This window comes from Ranitomeya imitator, chromosome 4 (genome assembly GCF_032444005.1).
Source record: "Ranitomeya imitator isolate aRanImi1 chromosome 4, aRanImi1.pri, whole genome shotgun sequence".
Classification (NCBI taxonomy): Eukaryota; Metazoa; Chordata; class Amphibia; order Anura; family Dendrobatidae; genus Ranitomeya; species Ranitomeya imitator.
In genome coordinates, this window is record NC_091285.1 from 643429358 (window position 1) to 643451637 (window position 22280).

At 42.4% G+C, this 22280-nt stretch overlaps 1 protein-coding gene across 1 annotated transcript in view; it reads left to right on the forward strand.

The window, feature by feature from the left end:
• Positions 1–7650, forward strand: part of PLAT (plasminogen activator, tissue type) — a 47582-nt gene extending 39932 nt beyond the window's left edge. The window contains exons 13-15 of the mRNA XM_069766910.1: positions 4450–4590; positions 5148–5296; positions 6348–7650. Of these exons, the coding sequence (XP_069623011.1) occupies positions 4450–4590; positions 5148–5296; positions 6348–6515 (458 nt within the window). The 3' untranslated portion in view covers positions 6516–7650. The remainder of the gene's footprint in view (positions 1–4449; positions 4591–5147; positions 5297–6347) is intronic.
• Positions 7651–22280: the final 14630 nt, after the last annotated feature.

The following is a 22280-nucleotide window of genomic DNA, read 5'->3' on the forward strand; positions in this document are numbered from 1 at the left end:
AGTATGATGGCCCCACAGCTTCCATATAGTATGAAGGTCAACACAGCCCCCTACATAGTATAATGTACCCCATAGACCTCTGCATAGTATAATATTCATCATAACCACCCTACACAGTATGAAAATTCCCCACAGCCCCAAAACAGTATGATGGTCCAACCACAGACCCTTTACAGTATGATGCTTCCCCCCAACAGCCCCTATTATTATATGATGTCCGCCCAACAGTACTCTATATAGTATGATGATCCACTCCACAGCCCCCCATATAGTATGATGGGCCTCCCAAACAGCACCCTACATAGTATGATGGTCCTCCCAAACAGCACCCTACATAGTATGATGGTCCTCCCAAACAGCACCCTACATAGTATGATGGTCCTCCCAAACAGCACCCTACATAGTATGATGGTCCTCCCAAACAGCACCCTACATAGTATGATGGTCCTCCCAAACAGCACCCTACATAGTATGATGGTCCTCCCAAACAGCACCCTACATAGTATGATGGTCTCCCATAGCCTCCTCAAAGCAAAATAAATCCTTATACTCACCTAATCTAGACACCTCACCCACCGCAACCTCCTTCTCCTCATATATCCATGCTCACAGTGGCACGATGCAGTGACATCATCACACCGTCGACGTCTCCTGTGTGCACCAGCCACCAGCAGACCACAGATAGCATGGATGCCCTTGACCTTCTTGGGTAAGTGATGGAGTCTGTGGCTCTGTGCTCCTTCACAATTGTCAATACTGTCAACAGTGTAGCAGGTAATGCGGTCCACGGCTGGGCCAGCCCTTCAGGCATTTGCCAAAATTACCAGATGGCCAGTCCACCCCTGGAACCACACCCACTTGGCTAACAAGACTAGATTTATACACTGAGAACAAGAGTCGATCTCTCAGGAACGGAGAGGCGCAGGATCAAAAGAAAAACAGCGCCGGATTCAGGAAGGCAAGCGTCAGGTCCTTTTTAAAGGGATTTATTATGTATGTATAACATGGTTGCCTTATTCCAGAAACGGCACCAGTCTTGTCCAGTACGTGTGCCTGATATTTCATCTCACTTGAACTCAAATTTTCAGTAATTTTTGAAAAATATTTAGAATTGAGAGTCCTCAGTGGTTGATACCTTTTAATGGCTAACTGAAAAGATGGTAACAAATTGCAAGCTTTCGAGACTACTCGGGCCTCTTCATCAGGCAAAGACTAAAATAAATTCTGGAGAATCACATATTTATACACAAAACATCACAGAAAAAAAAAACATGGATAAGACAGGTGACATGAAGCACCATGGGTGATAAACAGTTATGTCCATAAATATTGGACGAGTTCTTAGATAAGGAATGTTTTATTGTCCTCAGATTGGGGTCTGGTTCTTTTGTGATGACCCCACATGGTCTGAATGGCAAATTCCTTAGTTCCTTAGTTGATGTAAAAAGACATAAATCCATGTGACACATTCATTCCTGCACTAAGACTGTCAAAGGTCATCATCAGTTTATATTCCCATAGTCTTCTGTCTCTTTGAGATTTGAAGTTACCTTTTAAAACAAATAATTTCATGTCCATAATGTTATGATTGGGGAGACAAAAATGTTTGGCCACAGGTAGATCCATTCTTTTTTCTCTTATTGTGTGGTGGTGAGAATCAATTCTTGTTCTAAGCTTTTGCCCTGTCTCCCCCACACACAGACCCCCAGTTGGACATTTAGTACAAATAATTAGGTACACAACATTAGAAGTGACACAGCTGAAAGTACCTGGTATCTTGTAATCCTGATGTGAATTGGGGATCTTTATTTTGTCAGATCAGGACTACAAGATACCAGATACTTTCAGCTGCATCACATCTAATGTGGTGTACCTAATTATTTGTACTAAATGTCCAACTGGGGGTCTGTATGTGGGGGAGCCAGGGCAGAAACTGAGAACAAGAATGAATTCTCACCGCCATACAATAAGAGAAAAAAGAATGGATCTACCTGTGGCAATACATTTTTGTGTCCCCAATCATAGCATTATGGACATGAAATTACTTGTTTTAAAAGGTAACTTTTTTGTGCGACACGTCCACCCCCTCCTCCCCGGAACTCATAATGGGCAGCGGATGCGTCTGAAAACTGCATCCGCTGCCCACGTTGTGCACTATTTTGCACAACGTCCGTCAGTACGTCGGGCCAACGGTTTGCGACGGCCCCGTACCGACGGAAATGTGAAAGAGGCCCTAGTCTTTTCCTGATGAAGAGGCCTGAATAGTCTTGAAAGCTTGCAATTTGTTACCATCTTTTCAGTTAGCCATTAAAAGGTATCCACCACTGAGGACTCTCACTTCTAAATATTTTTCTATCTACTGGCTAACACGGTACCTATATATATATCTTTCCTGTATCAGTAATTTTTGAAAATTCAGATTTTTGTTTTAAAACCTATCACCGTATTCGTACTGACGTTACCGGGATCACGTTATCAGGTAATTTTTCCCTCGAAATGAAGGACGTAAAACAGAAACGCACCGTGTCACCACGCTTGGATTTTTTTTTTCCTATTTTTCAGTCAAATTATATGCTAAACTGAATTACATTGTTAAAAACCACAACCCATAACACAAAAAAAAACTTCCACAAGCCCTCAAATGGCAATATTAATGAGAAAATAAAAAAATGATGCCTGTTTGGAAGATGAAGAAGTAAAAAATGAAAGAATATGAACGAAAATTTTAAAAGTTTATATCGACCCTTTAATGAGCCTTGCTACATGACTTGGGATAAAACTTGAAATGTACTAAAGAAGTTGCAATCTATTGTGCTAAAGCATGTAGACAGGGAATATATGAAATAAGAATAGCAATACTGCTCTGGATAATAAGAAAAAATTGAGATGCTTAGCACACAATTTGGCCAATTCATGCATGCACAGCAACCAACAACAAGGTCGTCTCACGCTGCTGGGACCCTACTGATCTAGTGTGAATACCTCTCTTTGGCTGGGTGAAAGGCCTCTGACAGGGAAATCTAAGGGGTAAAGTCTCTTTTTGAGCAGAGTAGCATGCCTGACATGCCAATGTCAGGAGACTTAAATTAAATGTATTTAATTTTCTAGAGGAGCATTGCATGGCCTATAAGTCTCCTTACCTTGTCATATCATTTTTTTCTTGCATGCAAAAAATAATTATAGAGGTTTCTCATGCCTCTCCTAAAAAGATATATGTACATGGCATCTTTTTCAGGAGCAAAAAAAAACCATACAAAAAAAAATTAACATAATGCACAGCAAGGTCAAAACGACTTACTGTGAATGTGTTCTGTTAAAAACGATCCAAAAGAAGACTATTCGGGAAAAGCAGTGTATCAAAAAGACATGTGCACATAAACTAAAACAGTAAGTGAAATTGGAGAACACTAGGATGTTTCTTAGGGTATGTGAACACGATTGTAGACGCCCGCGAACCTGCAGAAGACGCTTCGGGAAAATGCTGGCGGTGTATTATGTGAATTTTTTTATTTTGATTGCCACATGACTTGGGATAAAATCCAAACCAAAATCTCAATTTGCAGACACATGTTTGGGGAGCTGTTGCCCCTCATCAGTGCAAGTCAAGAAATCTGATTTGGCTAGGTTGATGCCTCTTTGGCTGTCTTTTGCGATGGCTTTGCTGTCGGCATTTTTGAAAAATGTTTTTATTCCATATATAACATATAAAAATTGACCGGCGGTCACTTGTTTTAGCCTCTTCACGGCTTTCGAAAAAAAACACAACATGTGCACAGGGAGTCGTATTCATTCTTTTCAGCGTTTATTAGGCCCCAGAATCCGCCAGAAGAAGACATTGTGGGCACATAGTCTAAGTTGCCAGTAGCGTGCTAACCAAGTTTTTCACTGACCCTCCGACTTGACCCAACCATGGACATAGGTTCTTTTTCTCTTTTTTTTTTTGGTGTGGACACTTGGTCTGCAAAAAAGTAGAGATGTGAACAGCACCATAGACTAGTTTGGGTGTGGGTTCTATTTCTAAAAAAACACGGGTAGAGCAAGTGCGAGAAAATTGGATGTGTGAAAGACGTCTATGTCATGACATATTGATAGGTTTTTTCGGCACATATTGATCCTGGGGATCTTCTGATACCACCACTGACTCTTCTTTCCAAGCACATCATCTATCGGGAAAAGGTCAGGAGACCACCACGCACATCAGACATGGCCAGCGCTGCTGAAATTGGTGGGTTTGGTCAACTACAACAGCTGTTTCGGTCCCGATGACTGGACATGACTTCTGCTCGTTTTTCCACCTCTTAGCATTCGTCAAGGATCACCTTGCTTGGCAGAAGACCCTAACAATGGTGTCCTCTGCGTACACTCATGGTTATGACTGTCTGCTCCTCAGTATATTAATATATGATTGCATAGTTTGGTAACACATTTGTTATATATCTTCTGGTACAGCTCTTCTAAAGCTCAAGTCTTCATCTGGATCCTGCTCTATGGAGACCGACAGCGCCCGGCCAGCATGTATGCCTGTCAAGGACCAGACGCTGTCAGACTGGACAGAATGTGAAATCTCAGGATTTGGGAAACATGCACATAGTAAGGAAAAATCAATGAGAGGAAACAGTCCACAACCTCTGTAGGACTCACAATTGTCTCGCTCTATGTATGGAACGGTTGCTATTAAAGCATTAAAAGGAAATGTATGAAGATTGATCAAACATATGATAGATTATAAAGTCTAATGAGACATGATACAAAATAAAATAATGTAACCACATAAAATAATATAAAAATATATAAGGCTGACCTCACAATCTTCAATATTGGTTATTGCAGTACCACTTTTCACCATAGTGGGTGGAGACTATTTTCTATACATTTCAATGAAACAGCGCCCCCATTTCCTGCTTAAGAATCACATTTGGCATTTAGAAAAAAAAATTGTATTTTTCATATTCAACCAACCATTTCCAACTGTATTTAGTATAATTTGTATTGCAATAACTGATTGAATGCAAATTAATATGATAAATATGGGAATCTGAGGATTAAAAGGTATTACTAGATATCACATAAGCTCTCAGGGGTCTTTGTATTCCATGTCTTCTATGACCTTTACCAATTATCTTATCTCTTCACACATCTCCCTTCAGATTCTCCACTCATGTCTGACCAACTTAAAGAAGGTCGTGTGAGGCTGTATCCTGACAAGCTCTGCACCCCTGAACAACTGGCGGACAGGACGGTGACTGCAAACATGTTGTGCGCCGGTGACACGATGAACCAGGACGATGCCTGCCAGGTGACTGCGCTTTGAATGGTCAAAGCATTCAGTAATACTTACACTCCAAAAATGGAAGAAAATTCCATAATGTTTGTAGAAATCCTCACGGTGGCCATATGTCCCCTTACAATATCCTTAAAAGCCTGGGATATATTTGCTATTGACATTTTCAGTATTCAAGTATCTCAGCCGTGAAACATGGAAAAAGTTAAGCTGCTTACATCAAAGTTTAGACCGTTGTACACGGTGCCTGGCATCCAACTGAACAGGACATTTGGGAGGAGCATTGAGATCCCTCCTCCTCACAATCCACTCCAGTTGGATACAAGCCATTGTACACAGCTCCCTAAACACTGGATCTGGCAGCTGTATAGTAAGAGGTTTCATGATTAATTTATTTAAATACAGGCATCTTATAAATGTCCATAAATGTGAGACATCTGTTAATAGTAATGTTTAATCTGAAAATGAAATATTGTTTAATTTTTATATTAAATATATATTTTACATATTTTTGATAATATGTTTTTATATCACTATCTATATAAAAAAAATAACTTGCAATTTTCACACTGGTCACTAGGCGTAATATTAGAACCCTACTTCCAAAGTGTGAGAATGGCTTAGACCCTATTTGTGTAGAAGTCTATTCTGAACATGCCGTAATCTGGGTACAGAAAGGAAGAGGAGGAAAGATGTAACATCTCCTCTGTTATCTGCCATTGTAATCCTGTCTCTCACCTGTACAGAACAGGAAGTATCAGCCTAATATTAGGCCTCGTTGAAAATGTCAAGATTTCAGATTTTTTTTTATATAGAAAGTGATATCAAAAATTGAAAAATCAGAATTTTAAAGAATGGCTGCTTTCTTCTAGAAACAGAGCCACATCTGACCGTGGGTTGTGTCTGGAACTGCATCTTTGTTTCATTATTGTAAATGGGTCTGAGCTGCAATACCGCATACATCCTGTGGACAAGAGTGGCGCTGTTTTAGAAAGAAAGCAGCCAGAATTCATCCTAAAGTAGTCCATGATTTCTGGCATATTCATTTTGTTTTCCTTCCCTGCAGGGTGATTCTGGGGGGCCACTTGTGTGCCCGATAAACGGCCGTATGCACCTTATCGGCGTCATCAGCTGGGGTGAAGGGTGCGGGATAAAGGACAAGCCCGGAGTTTACACCCGAGTGACCCGCTATATTGACTGGATACAGCAAAAAACAGGAATTCGGCTGAACTGAGCCCAGCCAGACACTACCAATAAGACCACTAGAGACACTAATGGAAATGCCAGAGCCAAAGACCCCCGCCACTGATACCCGGGGTCACATGCTGCTGTGCAATAGGTAGAATGAATATTTATATTATTCTATATTTAATCATATGAAGGCCAAGGACGAAGCTCAGAGCAGGACTTGGATGAGCTTTAATCTGGAGGTCGATCCAAACTCCGGAGGTTCAAAATTACCAAAATCTCCAAGGTGAACACCGATCTGTTTGGATCTACATTACGGAAGATACCTTGTAGTCTGCTATTAAAATATCTGGTTTTATTTTCTATACCGATGGGTAAATTCAGCCATAAACCTGAATTCTATCCATAAAAAACAATAACAATCCCATGTATCTCCATTATTCCCTATGGGAACGTTTAGGTGTTGAGAATGCCAACATGCCCGTAAGTAAAACATAACGTTGGCTCTAGAGTCCGAAAATATCAATCTATGGCCTGAGGGTCTCTTGGAAGTGAGGCAAAATCAAAAGCGAAGACGGGTCCATCGAGAACCTCTTACCAAGGATTCATGGAGCCGATCCTGGAAGCAGCGATGAGTCTACTTGTTGATTGTTTCCACATTTCTTTTTTTAAAATATAAATCTGCAAACACCAAAAGTAGAAACAGAGGGAACTTTACAGAGATTCAGGAGGGAAGAGCGGTGAATTCCACCTTCGTCTGTCGGTTGGACAGAATAATGGAAAGACTTTTAATAGCACTTCCAATAATGATGGAAGTCGAGAAGATTAACCCTTTAGGAACGCAGCTACTTTGGGCATTGAGGCAACAGCAATTTTTTTATTTGATTTCATTTTCTTTTTTAATTACGGTGTTTTTTAAAACCACTTTTGTGCTTTTTTGAGGGACAACCTCATTTTTGGGCCAGAATGGTATTGAAAAAAAAAATACGTTTTTTGGGGAGAGGAATGGAAAAAAAAAAAAAAAAACAGCAATTCAGAAATTTTAGTTTTGTTTTCATGGCTTTCAGAGCAGGTATAAATGCAATATTGATTGTAATATTCGGTAGAATTATGTCAATGCCCAATTTATATCTTTTCTGTATGGTTTTTCGACTTTGCACAATAAAACTTTTTTTTTATTATTTGCTTTGGTGTCGCTATATATTTTTTTTCGATGACTGACTGTACAGGATGAATAATGAGTTAGACCTTGTATAGACATCAGTCCAGTTCTCATCAATGTGCTGGATCAGATCCATTTTTGGTCCATGTATTAGTGTTAACCTTCAGCGCAGCATCAGATTTTCTCATTTGCAGAAATAAAAATCCAAGCTTCTCTCCCCCCCATTATACAGTAAAAAATATGGACAGCTCCAGAATGACACAGATATGACAGCCATTTGCTATCCTTTTTTTTATTTTGCAGGTCCATTGGGTACCTGGATAAAAACACGCATCTCAGTTTATTTTTTGTGGACCCTCGACTGTCAAAAAACTTTGCGTAAATGAGAGCCTAAGTAGTTTGTTGACTTTTGGCCAAATCTTCCCATTCATTTTATGAAAACGTTCCTCCCTTGAGTCATTGCAATTTAGAAGTCGCCACAAGCCCCCTCTACCTGTGTCACAAGCCCACCGTTAGCAATAATTTCAAAGGCAGTTTCCTACCATTGTTTGAGATCAGGCAGACATAAGGCCGGCGTCACACACAGCGTAAAACAATACGGTCCGTATATTACGGCCGTAATACGCTGAAAAGTCCCCAAAAAAATGGTCCGTTGCTCCTCCGTAGGCAGGCTGTGTCAGCGTTTTTTGCGCATGGCATCCTCCGTATGTAATCCGTATGGCATCCGTACTGCGTGGTTTTCTCGCAGGCTTGCAAAACCAACATACCGCTATAGAAGTGATCCATGTGTCCCAAAAAGAAAAGAATATATATATATATATATATATATATATATATATATGTCAGTAGACACATATATGTATATATATTAATACTTATTCCAGCGCTATACAGCTTGAAAGCCGGTAATTCAATTACCGGCTTTTTCTTTCTCCTTCATAAAACCCGACATGATTTGAGACATGGTTTACATACAGTAAACCATGTCTTCTCTCCATTTTTTTTGCAGATTCCACACTACTAATGTCAGTAGTGTGTATCTGCAAAATTTGGCCGTTCTAGCTCTTAAAATAAAGGGTTAACTGGCGGAAAAAATTGGCGTGGGCTCCCGCGCAATTTTCTCCGCCAGAGTAGTAAAGCCAGTGACTGAGGGCAGATATTAATAGCCTGGAGAGGGTCCACGGTTATTGGCCCCCCCCTGGCTAAAAATATCTGCCCCCAGCCACCCCAGAACAGGCACATCTGGAAGATGCGCCTATTCTGGCACTTGGCCACTCTCTTCCCATTCCCGGTGGGATATGGGGTAATGAAGGGTTAATGCCACCTTGCTATTGTAAGGTGACATTAAGCCTAATTAATAATGGAGAGGCGTCAATTATGACACCTATCCATTATTAATCCAATTGTAGTGAAGGGTTAAATAAAACACAAACACATTCTTTAAAATTATTTTAATGAAATAAAAACAATGGTTGTTGTAGTATTTTATTCAACACCCAATCCAGTCACTGAAGACCCTCGTTCTGTGAGTAAAGAAACATAATAAACCAACAATATACTTACCCTCCGCAGATCTGTAACGTCCAACGATGTAAATCCTTCTGAAGGGGTTAAAACATTTTGCAGCAAGGAGCTGTGCTAATGCAGGCTGCTCCTCGCTGCAAAACCCCAGGGAATGAGGCTAAAAATAGATCAATGATCTATATTTAGCATCATTTGCGGTGAGGCGCCCTCTGCTGGCTGTTCATAGATCGTGGGAAATTACCTAGAAAGCCAGGGAGCTTTCTAGGTAATTTCCCACGATCTATGAACAGCCAGCAGAGGGCGCCTCACCGCAAATGATGCTAAATATAGATCATTGATCTATTTTTAGCCTCATTCCCTGGGGTTTTGCAGCGAGGAGGAGCAGCCTGCATTAGCACAGCTCCTTGCTGCAAAATGTTTTAACCCCTTCAGAAGGATTTACATCGTTGGACGTTACAGATCTGCGGAGGGTAAGTATATTGTTGGTTTATTATGTTTCTTTACTCACAGAACGAGGGTCTTCAGTGACTGGATTGGGCGTTGAATAAAATACTACAACAACCATTGTTTTTATTTCATTAAAATAATTTTAAAGAATGTGTTTGTGTTTTATTTAACCCTTCACTACAATTGGATTAATAATGGATAGGTGTCATAATTGACGCCTCTCCATTATTAATTAGGCTTAATGTCACCTTACAATAGCAAGGTGGCATTAACCCTTCATTACCCCATATCCCACCGCTACACGGGAATGGGAAGAGAGTGGCCAAGTGCCAGAATAGGCGCATCTTCCAGATGTGCCTTTTCTGGGGTGGCTGGGGGCAGATATTTGTAGCCAGGGGGGGGCCAATAACCGTGGACCCTCTCCAGGCTATTAATATCTGCCCTCAGTCACTGGCTTTACTACTCTGGCGGAGAAAATTGCGCCGGAGCCCACGCCAATTTTTTCCGCCATTTAACCCTTTATTTTAAGAGCTAGAACGGCCAAATTTTGCAGATACACACTACTGACATTAGTAGTGTGGAATCTGCAAAAAAAATGGAGAGAAGACATGGTTTACTGTATGTAAACCATGTCTCAAATCATGTCGGGTTTTATGAAGGAGAAAGAAAAAGCCGGTAATTGAATTACCGGCTTTCAAGCTGTATAGCGCTGGAATAAATATTAATATATATACATATATGTGTCTCACTGACATATATATATATATATATACCTATTCTATGTGTACACATTTATTATATCTATTGGACTGGAAGCTGTCAGTGTGATTTTACTGTACACCGCACTGAATTACCGGCTTTTCTCTCTAACAGCGCTGCGTATTTCTCGCAAGTCACACTGCTTGTCCGTGTGTAATCCGTATTTTTCACGCTTCCATAGACTTTCATTGGCGTATTTCTTGCGCAGTACGGTGACAAACGCAGCATGCTGCGATTTTGTACGGCCGTAGAAAGCCGTATAATACTGATCAGTAAAATACGGCAAATAGGAGCAGGGGCATAGAGAATAATTGTGCCGTATTTTTTGCGAGTTTTACGGACGTAGATTCTGCGCTCTTACGTCCGTAAAACTCGCATGTGTGACGGCGGCCTTAGGCATCTCTGGACCATGTCTGATGAAGGCTGTCAGATCAGGTGACAGTCATCTATTATGTATGGGGACACAATGGCCACACTGTAAGGGGACACAATGGCCAGGCTGTGAGCACCATATTACATTACTGCAGGGGAAGGGCACCTACAATAGGACATAATAGCTAGATCCAAGCACATATGTTAGATTAGTAAATTCCTATTCAATTGCCACTTTTAAGCTTTATCTGATTATCAATTAAAGGGAATGTATCAGCAGGTTTTTGCTACCTCATCTGATGTCGGGGCCTAGACCGCAATTCCAGTGATGTGCCACTAAGTTTACTGGGTGCAGGAGTTATGATAGGGCTCATTTCCACTTGCGATGAAATAATCAGATAAAAAAAAAAAAATCAGACTGCGTTTGGACCAATGTTGTTCTATCATCCTGTGTTCATCTGCGTTTTTTTTTTCCTGCTCGGATCGGATCACGATCGTTGTGCAATTGTAATCGGAAATCGGATCGCATCGTGCAATAGAAGTCAATGGGTGTGAAAAAAAAATCGTACACCACACGGACCATACGAGTGCTGTCTGATTTTTACGCACCGGTGTCCTTTGAAAAGCGGCAATTCATGTGCTGCATACAGTAAAATCACACTGACAGGTTAGAATATAATAGATAGAATAGAAATATACACATAGAATACATAGATATATTCAGCACTGGCAAAAATTAAGAGACCACTGCAAAATTTTCAGTTTGTCTGATTTTTCTTTTTATAAGTACACTAGATGGTGGCCCGATTCTAACGCATCGGGTATTCTAGAATATGCATGTCCACGTAGTATATTGCCCAGCCACGTAGTATATTGCCCAGCCACGTACTATATTGCCCAGCCACGTAGTATATTGCCCAGCATAGAGCCACGTAGTATAGAGCAATAAAAAAAAATAAACATATACTCACCTTCCGAAGGCCCGTTGGAAGTCCTGCTATACTCACCATCCGCCGCCTTTGCCGCTCCTCGCCATGCTCCCGGGACCGCTCCATTGCAAGCGGCAAGGTCCTTGTCGTGCAGGCGCACAGGACTTGTGATGACGTTGCGGTCACATGACCGTAACGTCATGGCAGGTCCTTCTGCCAGACCATCCGTGCGACTGGAATGTGCCGGTTGCATCGCGAGGAGGGGGAAAGGCTGCGTAGGTGAGTATATAATCATTTTTTAATTTTTTTATTATTTTTAACATTCGATGTTTTTACTATTGATGCTGCATAGGCTGCGTCAATACTAAAAAACTTGGTCACACAGGGTTAATAGCAGCAGTAACGGACTGCATTACACCGCGGTCCGTTACTGCTGCCATTAACCCTGTGTGAGGGCAGACTGGAGGGGTGTATGCGGGCGCCGGGCAGGGAGTGCGGGGAGTAAGGAGCGGCCATTTTCTTCCGGACTGTGCGCGTCGCTGATTGGTCATGGCAGCCATGACAGGTAGCTGCAGAGACCAATCAGCGAACGAATAACCGTTACAGAAGGACAGACAGACGGAAGTGACCCTTAGACAATTATGTATATGTATATATATATATACACACACACACACACACACACACAGTGGGGCAAAAAAGTATTTAGTCAGTCAGCAATAGTGCAAGTTCCACCACTTAAAAAGATGAGAGGCGTCTGTAATTTACATCATAGGTAGAACTCAACTATGGGAGACAAACTGAGAAAAAAAAAATCCAGAAAATCACATTGTCTGTTTTTTTTTAACATTTTATTTGCATATTATGGTGGAAAATAAGTATTTGGTCAGAAACAAACAATCAAGATTTCTGGCTCTCACAGACCTGTAACTTCTTCTTTAAGAGTCTCCTCTTTCCTCCACTCATTACCTGTAGTAATGGCACCTGTTTAAACTTGTTATCAGTATAAAAAGACACCTGTGCACACCCTCAAACAGTCTGACTCCAAACTCCACTATGGTGAAGACCAAAGAGCTGTCAAAGGACACCAGAAACAAAATTGTAGCCCTGCACCAGGCTGGGAAGACTGAATCTGCAATAGCCAACCAGCTTGGAGTGAAGAAATCAACAGTGGGAGCAATAATTAGAAAATGGAAGACATACAAGACCACTGATAATCTCCATCGATCTGGGGCTCCACGCAAAATCCCACCCCGTGGGGTCAGAATGATCACAAGAACGGTGAGCAAAAATCCCAGAACCACGCGGGGGGACCTAGTGAATGAACTGCAGAGAGCTGGGACCAATGTAACAAGGCCTACCATAAGTAACACACTACGCCACCATGGACTCAGATCCTGCAGTGCCAGACGTGTCCCACTGCTTAAGCCAGTACATGTCCGGGCCCATCTGAAGTTTGCTAGAGAGCATTTGGATGATCCAGAGGAGTTTTGGGAGAATGTCCTATGGTCTGATGAAACCAAACTGGAACTGTTTGGTAGAAACACAACTTGTCGTGTTTGGAGGAAAAAGAATACTGAGTTGCATCCATCAAACACCATACCTACTGTAAAGCATGGTGGTGGAAACATCATGCTTTGGGACTGTTTCTCTGCAAAGGGGCCAGGACGACTGATCCGGGTACATGAAAGAATGAATGGGGCCATGTATCGTGAGATTTTGAGTGCAAACCTCCTTCCATCAGCAAGGGCATTGAAGATGAAACGTGGCTGGGTCTTTCAACATGACAATGATCCAAAGCACACCGCCAGGGCAACAAAGGAGTGGCTTCGTAAGAAGCATTTCAAGGTCCTGGAGTGGCCTAGCCAGTCTCCAGATCTCAACCCTATAGAAAACCTTTGGAGGGAGTTGAAAGTCCGTGTTGCCAAGCGAAAAGCCAAAAACATCACTGCTCTAGAGGAGATCTGCATGGAGGAATGGGCCAACATACCAACAACAGTGTGTGGCAACCTTGTGAAGACTTACAGAAAACGTTTGACCTCTGTCATTGCCAACAAAGGATATATTACAAAGTATTGAGATGAAATTTTGTTTCTGACCAAATACTTATTTTTCACCATAATATGCAAATAAAATGTTAACAAAACAGAAAATGTGATTTTCTGGATTTTTTTTTCTCAGTTTGTCTCCCATAGTTTAGTTCTACCTATGATGTAAATTACAGACGCCTCTCATCTTTTTAAGTGGTGGAACTTGCACTATTGCTGACTGACTAAATACTTTTTTGCCCCACTGTGTGTATATATATATATATATATATATATATATATATACACACACGCACTGTATATATTACATTACATACATAGATAAAAGAAAAGCCGGCAATTCATGTGCCGTGTACTGTAAAATCAATGCAGGAGTGGACAGGATAGAACAGATGGATTACATACAGTAAATACATATAGAATCGGTAGATATATAGATGTCAGTGACAAATACAATTAGTACAGTGTGTGTGCAAATTACTGGACATGTATTTAATTATTAAAAGATTATTTTTCTTAACAAAATGGCGTGGGCTCCCGAATAATTTTGTTAACCATCAGAGGGAAAGCCGACACCTGGGGGCAGATGTTTATAGCCTGGAAAGGGGGTAACATGTCTACATTAACATTTCTACTGATCCTTCCATTTCCATAATTCCACAACTTTTCTTTCTTGCAGTTATTTCAGTGTTGTGTAACAAATATATTAGACCACTTATGGACCATGCTAAAATGGTTGTAGATATGGGAGTCATTTGTATATTGTAGTTCGGTCGCCCCTAAGCATTTGTTTTACCAAATTTAATCCTACATTTGGGAACCTGTCTTCCTATTCCCTTTATATTATAAATGACTTATTATATTCCCTTTATAATCTTGGTTGCTCTTCTCTGCGCACACAGGTGCTACTTACAAAATTAGAATATCAACAAAAAGTTAATTCATTTTAGTTCTTTAATACAAAATTGAAAATCATATTAGATGCAACACTTGTAGCCCATGTCCTGGATACGTCTGTGTGTGGCGGCTCTTGAAGCAATGACTCCAGCAGCAGTCCACTCCTTGTGAATCTCCCCTAAATTTTTGAATGGCCTTTTCTTAAAGGGACACTGTCACCTGAATTTGGAGGGAACAATCTTCAGCCATGGAGGCGGGGTTTTGGGGTTTTTGATTCACCCTTTCCTTACCCGCTGGCTGCATGGTGGCTGCAATATTGGATTGAAGTTCATTCTCTGTCCTCCATAGTACACACCTGCGCAAGGCAAGATTACCTTGTGCAGGCGTGTACTATGGAGGACAGAGAATGAACTTCAATCCAATATTGCAGCCAGCATGCAGCCAGCGGGTAAGGAAAGGGTGAATCAAAAACCCCCAAACCCCGCCTCCATGGCTGAAGATTGTTCCCTCCAAATTCAGGTGACAGTGTCCCTTTAACAATCCTTTCAAGGCTGCGGTTATCCCGGTTGCTTGTGCACCTTTTTCTACCGCACTTTTTCCTTCCACTAATTTGCTTAGATACAGCAATCTGTGAACAGCCGGCTTCTTTAGCAATGCCCTTTTGTGTCTTGCCATCCTTGTGGAGTGTGTCAGTGACTGCCTTCTGGACATCTGTCAAGTCAGCAGTCTTCCCCATGATTGTGGAGCTACTGAAACATACTAAGGGACTGTAATGCTGCTGCAGTGTAGTATAGCGCAATTTCCAGCATGGGATGCTGGTGAGGGAAGAGAGGCTGCACACAAGCATAACACCACTGAGCAGAAGCACAAGCGCCACCAAGTGGAGAAAGAGTGGTCAGACGAGCAGAGTCAGAAACCGTCAGGACAAGAAGTACCAGAGATCACAGCAATACACGTGGTCAAATACAAGCCAGAAGTTAGAGCCAGACGGGAGTAGATATAAGCGAGACGAGAGACAGTAAAACAGGTCAGAAGCCAAGCCAGGTCACATACCAAGAGGTCTGAGAACAGGGAGCGAATACTAAAACAAAGCGGGAAGGCAGGAAAGGGAAGTCACGGGAACAGAGTACACTGGTAGAGGACAAACACGGTATCAAGGGGTCAGCTGCTCTAGCCTGGAAGCATGAACTATCACTGACATTGCTCTGCAGGCCACAGCAGACTGAAATAGCTACACAGCACCCAAAACGAGGCAGAGGTTAACCCCTGCATGACCTTACCAGGGAGAAATAAGAAGCAAACCCTCGGCCTGGATCATGACAGGGACATTTTTAAACACTTAGGAAGCCTTTGCAGGTGTTTTGTTAATTATTCAAATTTATTGAGATAATGACTTTTGGGCTGTCATTGGCTGTAAGCCATAATCATCAACATTAACAGAAATAAACACGTGAAATAGATCACTCTTTGTAATGACTCTATATAATATATGAGTTTCACTTTTTGTATTGAAGAACTGAAATAAATTAACTTTTGATGATATTCTAATTTTCCGAGAAGCACCTGTATGTTCTTCGTATACACCGGAGACCAAAGTTGTACACAGTATCTAAGTGTGGCCGCACTAGTGACTTGAACGGAGGCAAAACAATGTCCTTGTCATGAGCATCGGTCCTATTTTATTGCATCCCAGGATTTTATTTGCCTTGGCCGCAGCTGCCTGGCATTGGTCACTTTGTTATCTACCAATATCCCCAAGTCTTTTACGTTGCCATTTTTACTCAAGGTTTTATTATAAAGTACATAGTTGTACTTTTTTTTTTTAACTCGGCCCAAGTGCACGGTCTTACATTTATAGATATAACCATCAAAGAACTAACGCACAAGAAAGATACCATGGTGCACAAAGTTAACTCTTAACACTTAACTCCTGTCCCTCCGGCTGCAATTTGTTTTTGAAGAATAAACTGTTCTTTACTCGCCCTCCGCAGGGCAACTACGCTGCGAACAAGCATTTACCTTAGGGAAAAAAAAAGTTCCATGATAGAAGATCCATCTCATAGAAGATTGTGATTAGAGTTGAGTGAATATGTTCGGAATCGGACGCCGAATGTGAATTTGCCATACTGGTACCCTATTTGTGTCGAATTTATGTTTGATGATCGGTTTCGAACATATTCATTCATTTCTACTCCCATTGACTCCAATGACGCTTGGCAAACATTTCAAAAACAATATTCGGGGGGGGCGTGGCTATGTAGCCGGAGAAGAAGGACGCACTGAGTAAGAGCTCCATACATCCTGATTCAATCCTGCCACATATATCTCATCCCCGCAAACAGAACCGACAGGGGCTGAGACCCCACACTTAGAGGAACCTTGTGAGCCCTCCGGACGGCTGCCGTAGTGATCTGAGGCGGCGGGAGCTGCAGGGACAGAGAGGCCGGGAGGATCCACGTGCAGTGGCGGCCATCTTCGGTGCGCGCGCTCCAGGACACAGGACGCGGCGCCGTCTCCTGCTGAAGCCGGGCTCTCTTCTCGTCGGGGCGAACGGAAGCAGGATCGCAGCGGTGAGAGCTGTGCTTGTGCACGGAGGTTGGGAGACCTGAGGGGGACAGCGGTGCCCACGGGAGTGGCGGACATTAGCATAGCACGCTCCCTAACAGCAAAGGGAGCAGTGCCTCATATACCTGCGGTGCTGCTTGGAAGGAGAACACGCAAATAAGGAACTGGGGGGGTGGTGCGGTGTGTGCCCTGAAATATTGGGCCCTGTGCCTCCCCTGTCATACAGCCGCTTCGTTTAGCAGCACCATAAAACTGGGAATTAACCCCCTTCCTGCTGACCTCCCTGTGTGTGGACTGAGAGCCCGTTCAGTTATATAGAGCCTGAGTAAACATCTGAACAACCACCCTGTGACCCTCATTATTACTGTCTGCCAGCCCTGTGACCCCCTTTGACGTACAGTATAATATTATACAGGACCTGAAGCTAGAGCTTGGTTTATCTGCAATCACAATCAGGATTACTTTGTGGAGTTCCTCTGCTTGCCCACCATGCAACACCCTAGGGGAGCAGGGGCGGCTGATAAGCTGAGGAAATTTGCCAGAGATGATTCCTCGGACAATGTGCGCACTCTCAGAAATAATCCTGCACTTACCCAGCGTAAGAGCCGTCCTTCTGATAGTAACGAGGAGGGAGAACAAGACGAACTGACTCTTAAACAAGCATCCGAGCAGTTAATGCAGGCTATCTCCCTCACTAGATCATCTCTTACGGAAAAAATAGAGGATGTGCATACTGAGGTGGGTCGTTTGCGACATGACATGCAAGCTATGAGAGGGCGTATTTCGGAGGTGGAAACAAGAGTGTCACATATAGAAGATACTATTACTCCCATGGAAGCTAAACTGACAAAAGCTGCTGGCTCCGTAAACGCATGGAAACAAAAGGCGGATGATTTGGAAAACAGACTGCGTCGCAATAATATTCGAATTATTGGTCTCCCGGAGCGATCGGAGGGTCAGCAGCCTGAGCAATTCCTGGAAGACTGGCTTAAGTCCACCCTGGGAGATGGATTCTCCTCAACATTCTCAGTGGAAAGAGCCCATAGGGTCCCAACGAGACCTCTGCCCCCTGGAACTCCACCTCGACCGTTTCTGGCACGCCTCCTTAATTGCAGAGATAGAGATGCTATTCTTCGCTTGGCAAGGCAGAAGGGCCCCATTAAACTCAACAATACCATCATATCGATTTTTCCGGATTTCTCCATGGAGCTCCAGAAACAGCGGGCACGATTTATGGAAGTCAAAAAGCTACTTCGAGACAAGAATATAATTTATTCCATGCTCTATCCAGCCCGGCTCCGCATTGTCCATGATGGATCCTCTTTATTTTTTACAGACCCAGCAGAAGTGGCCGAATGGTTGCGGTCTCACGGAGGGTCCAAAGCCCAAAAAAACTCCTAATTTGGGTTCTTTATCAAATGGCAATATAAATAGAGCTCTTTACATAGGTGCGAAAGAAGTCAACAATACCGGACACTGAATTCAGTGAGGGTATCCCCGTTTCTATTTGACTGTGGGAGTATGGAAACATGCTCCTCTATTGTTCAAGTTATGTTGGGTTTGAGTTTATGCACTAGTTCTGACTGTTTGATGTATATGGTTGCCGCCAATATTGATTTTTTTTTGCTCTGTGGGGTGTCTCTGGATCACGCCCGTATAATATTGTTGACATATATTATTTTTCTCTTTTTATATAAATATGGGATCTGAAATCATATATATGACCTGGAACATACGGGGTATTAAGACTCCTCGGAAGAAAGTTAAAGTATTTTCACAGATCAAAAAACACAATCCTCATGTCGTGGCATTGATGGAGACACACCTGACTAGGGATACGGTTCGATGTATACAAAAGCCATGGGTACAGTGGTCGCTCCATGCATTCCATACTAGCTACTCAAGAGGGGTCTCCTTATTGATACACAGGGGGGTTAGGTGGGAGGCGAGGGAGGCACGGCGGGATCCGGAGGGCCGCTTTGTTTTTGTACATGCAATTCTCAATTCATGTGAATATGTGATACTTTGTGTTTATAACCCTCCCCCTGCTAATATGTCAGTTCTCCGTATGGCATTGGGTTTCTCCTTAAAATATCCAGATGCCAATGTTATCTGCATGGGTGACTTCAACCTAGTAATGGACCATTCTAAGGACAGAGTGAGGTTGGATAACACAGTATCCGGGGAGTCTTTGCCTCAGTCGCCCTCCCAGCTGGCGCTGTTTATGGATGGCAGCGGTTGGTTGGACTTGTGGAGAATGAGTCATCCAGAGGATAGAGGGTATACCTGCCACTCATCCACTAAACAATCTTTATCTCGTATAGATTATATATTTGGATCTAGTGGCGTGGCACTGCAGGTGGATAATATTGAACATGGTAACAGGGGGATCTCGGACCACAGTCCAGTAATTCTTAAACTTAAATATGGTCAATCCAATAACAATAGATCCTGGAAATTAAACCCTTTCTGGCTGAAATTGATAGATTCAAGTGACAGGACAGTCGAACAATTAAATAGTTTTATTTTAGCACATCCAGAACCCCAGAATCTTGGTTTATTTTGGGACACTCTGAAGGCATATTTAAGGGGATGCTTGTCCTCTACAATCTCTTACATTAAAAGGGTGACGGCGGGGGAGGATGACGAGATGGAGCAACGATTAAAGGATTCAGAGGCTACATATATAGCAAATCAGACCAGCAGTAACAGGGCTGAGTGGCTCACCTCCCAGAGATTATATGCCCAACATATAGACGTTAAATCGAAACGTAAATTATTCTTTACCCGCCAGTCCTATTTTGAGCTGGGGAACCAGGCCAGTACGCTCTTGGCTTTCTTAGTGCGCCAACACAATACATCCAACACAATATTACAAATCCGTATGCCTGATGGTACATTAGTATCCTCTACTGATGAGGTACTTCAAGGTTTTCACGATTATTATAATTTGTTATATAAATCTGGTAGCGGTTTTGATACTAATGAATGTTTGGATTATTTATCGGATATAACGTTTCCCTCGTTGAGCCCATCCCAACAGGCCTTTATGGATGCGGAGTTTACTTTGGAGGAAGTGGAGCAGGCTATAGCGGACATGGCTACAGGGAAGGCCCCGGGTCCTGATGGGTTCCCCATTGAGCTATATAGGAAATACAGGGACAAGTTGGCACCACTTCTATTGAAGGTACTCGGGGGAATATGGAGGGGAGAGTCTGTCCCTGAAACGTTTTATGATGCCAATATTATAGTACACAGGAAAGAGGGGAAGGATCCTCTCGATTGTGGATCGTACCGACCTATATCCCTGGTGAACGTAGATTACAAGATTTTTACTAAAATTCTGGCTACCAGACTGAATACGATTATATTAGATCTCATACACCCAGATCAAACAGGCTTTATGCCTGGGAAAAGTACTTCCATCAATATTAGACGGGTCCAATCGGTTATTCAATATAGCTCTTTGGAGCCAGATAATAAGTGGGCATTGGCATCGCTGGATGCAGCCAAAGCTTTTGACTCCCTCGAGTGGTCCTTTCTGTTTGCATGTTTGCGGAAGTATGGTTTTGGGGACAGATTTCTGAAAGGGATAGGAACATTATATACGAAACCTAGGGCGCGTATGATAGTGAATGGCTCAATATCCGAGCCTTTTTCTTTACATAGAGGGACTCGCCAGGGGTGCCCTCTCTCCCCTGCTCTATTTGCATTGGCAATAGAGGCTCTGGCAATACAGATGAGATCCTCCAGCGACATCAAGGGGATACGCATTGCAGATCGGGTAGATATTATTGGCCTCTATGCTGATGATATGGTGGTATTTATGGATCAAACAGAGGATACGCTACCAAAAGTAATAACAATTATAGACAAATTTAGCAAATTCTCTGGTCTTTATATAAATTGGGATAAGTCTGCCCTGATGCCTCTTTCTCATGTCCCAATGTTGCGTCTCGGGACTCTCTCGGCGTTACCCATTGTCTCTAATTTCAAATATCTAGGAATACATATGTCTCAACATAGTAGATTTGATTTACAATTTAACATTTACCCATTAATTGATCTGGTAAAATCTAAATTTAATACTTGGGATAAACTCCCTCTCTCTGTGGCTGGCCGCATTAATTTGATCAAAATGATACTGCTTCCCAAGTTAAACTACTGCCTTCAACATAGTGCTGTCCCAATACCTAAATCCCTCTTTGCGACTCTAAATTCCCTAACCACGTCCTTTATATGGGGGAAAAGTAGGCCTAAACTTAGGTTATCTACTCTACAGAGACCGAGACGGGGGGGGAGGAGCGGCTTTGCCAGACTTCTACTTATATTATCTAGCCGGGCAGGTTAAAATGATAAATAAGTGGATGCCCAATAATTCTAATCCTCTTCCTAATTCAGAGAGTCATCTGCTTTACTCTGCTAGGATCGATTGTCCACTGGGGTTTTTGGAGATGGAGAGGGTCGGTGTTCCCCGTTTGCTTCCTTTGCTTCGGTTGGCAAGATCAATATGGAGTCAAATAAAAAAAATAACCAAATTTGTTGATATAGTGGCTGAAATGCCACTGTGGAATAACAGTTATCTCCCGGGATTATTAGGCCACCCATCCACGGAATTTTGGATATCACACGGTGTTCTCTCAGTAGGAAATGTACACAACCAGGGTTTTTTTACCTCCTTTGAACAATTACAAAATACTTATAACATCCCAAGATCCCAGTTTTTCCGCTATCTGCAGTTGAGATCAGCCTTTCAATCACACATGCGAAATGTGGGTACGGGTCGAGCCATTTCATCTCTTCCACTGATAGGTATTCTCAATTCACAAGGCCCTCAAGGACTTATCTCCTCTTTATACACTTATCTATTATCCATAGGAGAGGGGTCTACTATAGATTCTATTAAGAAAAGGTGGGAGGGGCTTCTTCCGGATACGCTGGGGGAAGAATGGGAAGACATTTTGGAATCTCCAACTAAGGTTTCCCCATCAATTAACAATAGGATGACTCAGCTGTACATAATATATCAATCCTATCTGACCCCGACTCGTCTTTTCAAGATGGGACGTCTCCATTCGTCAGATTGTCTGAGATGTCACTTAAGTGAT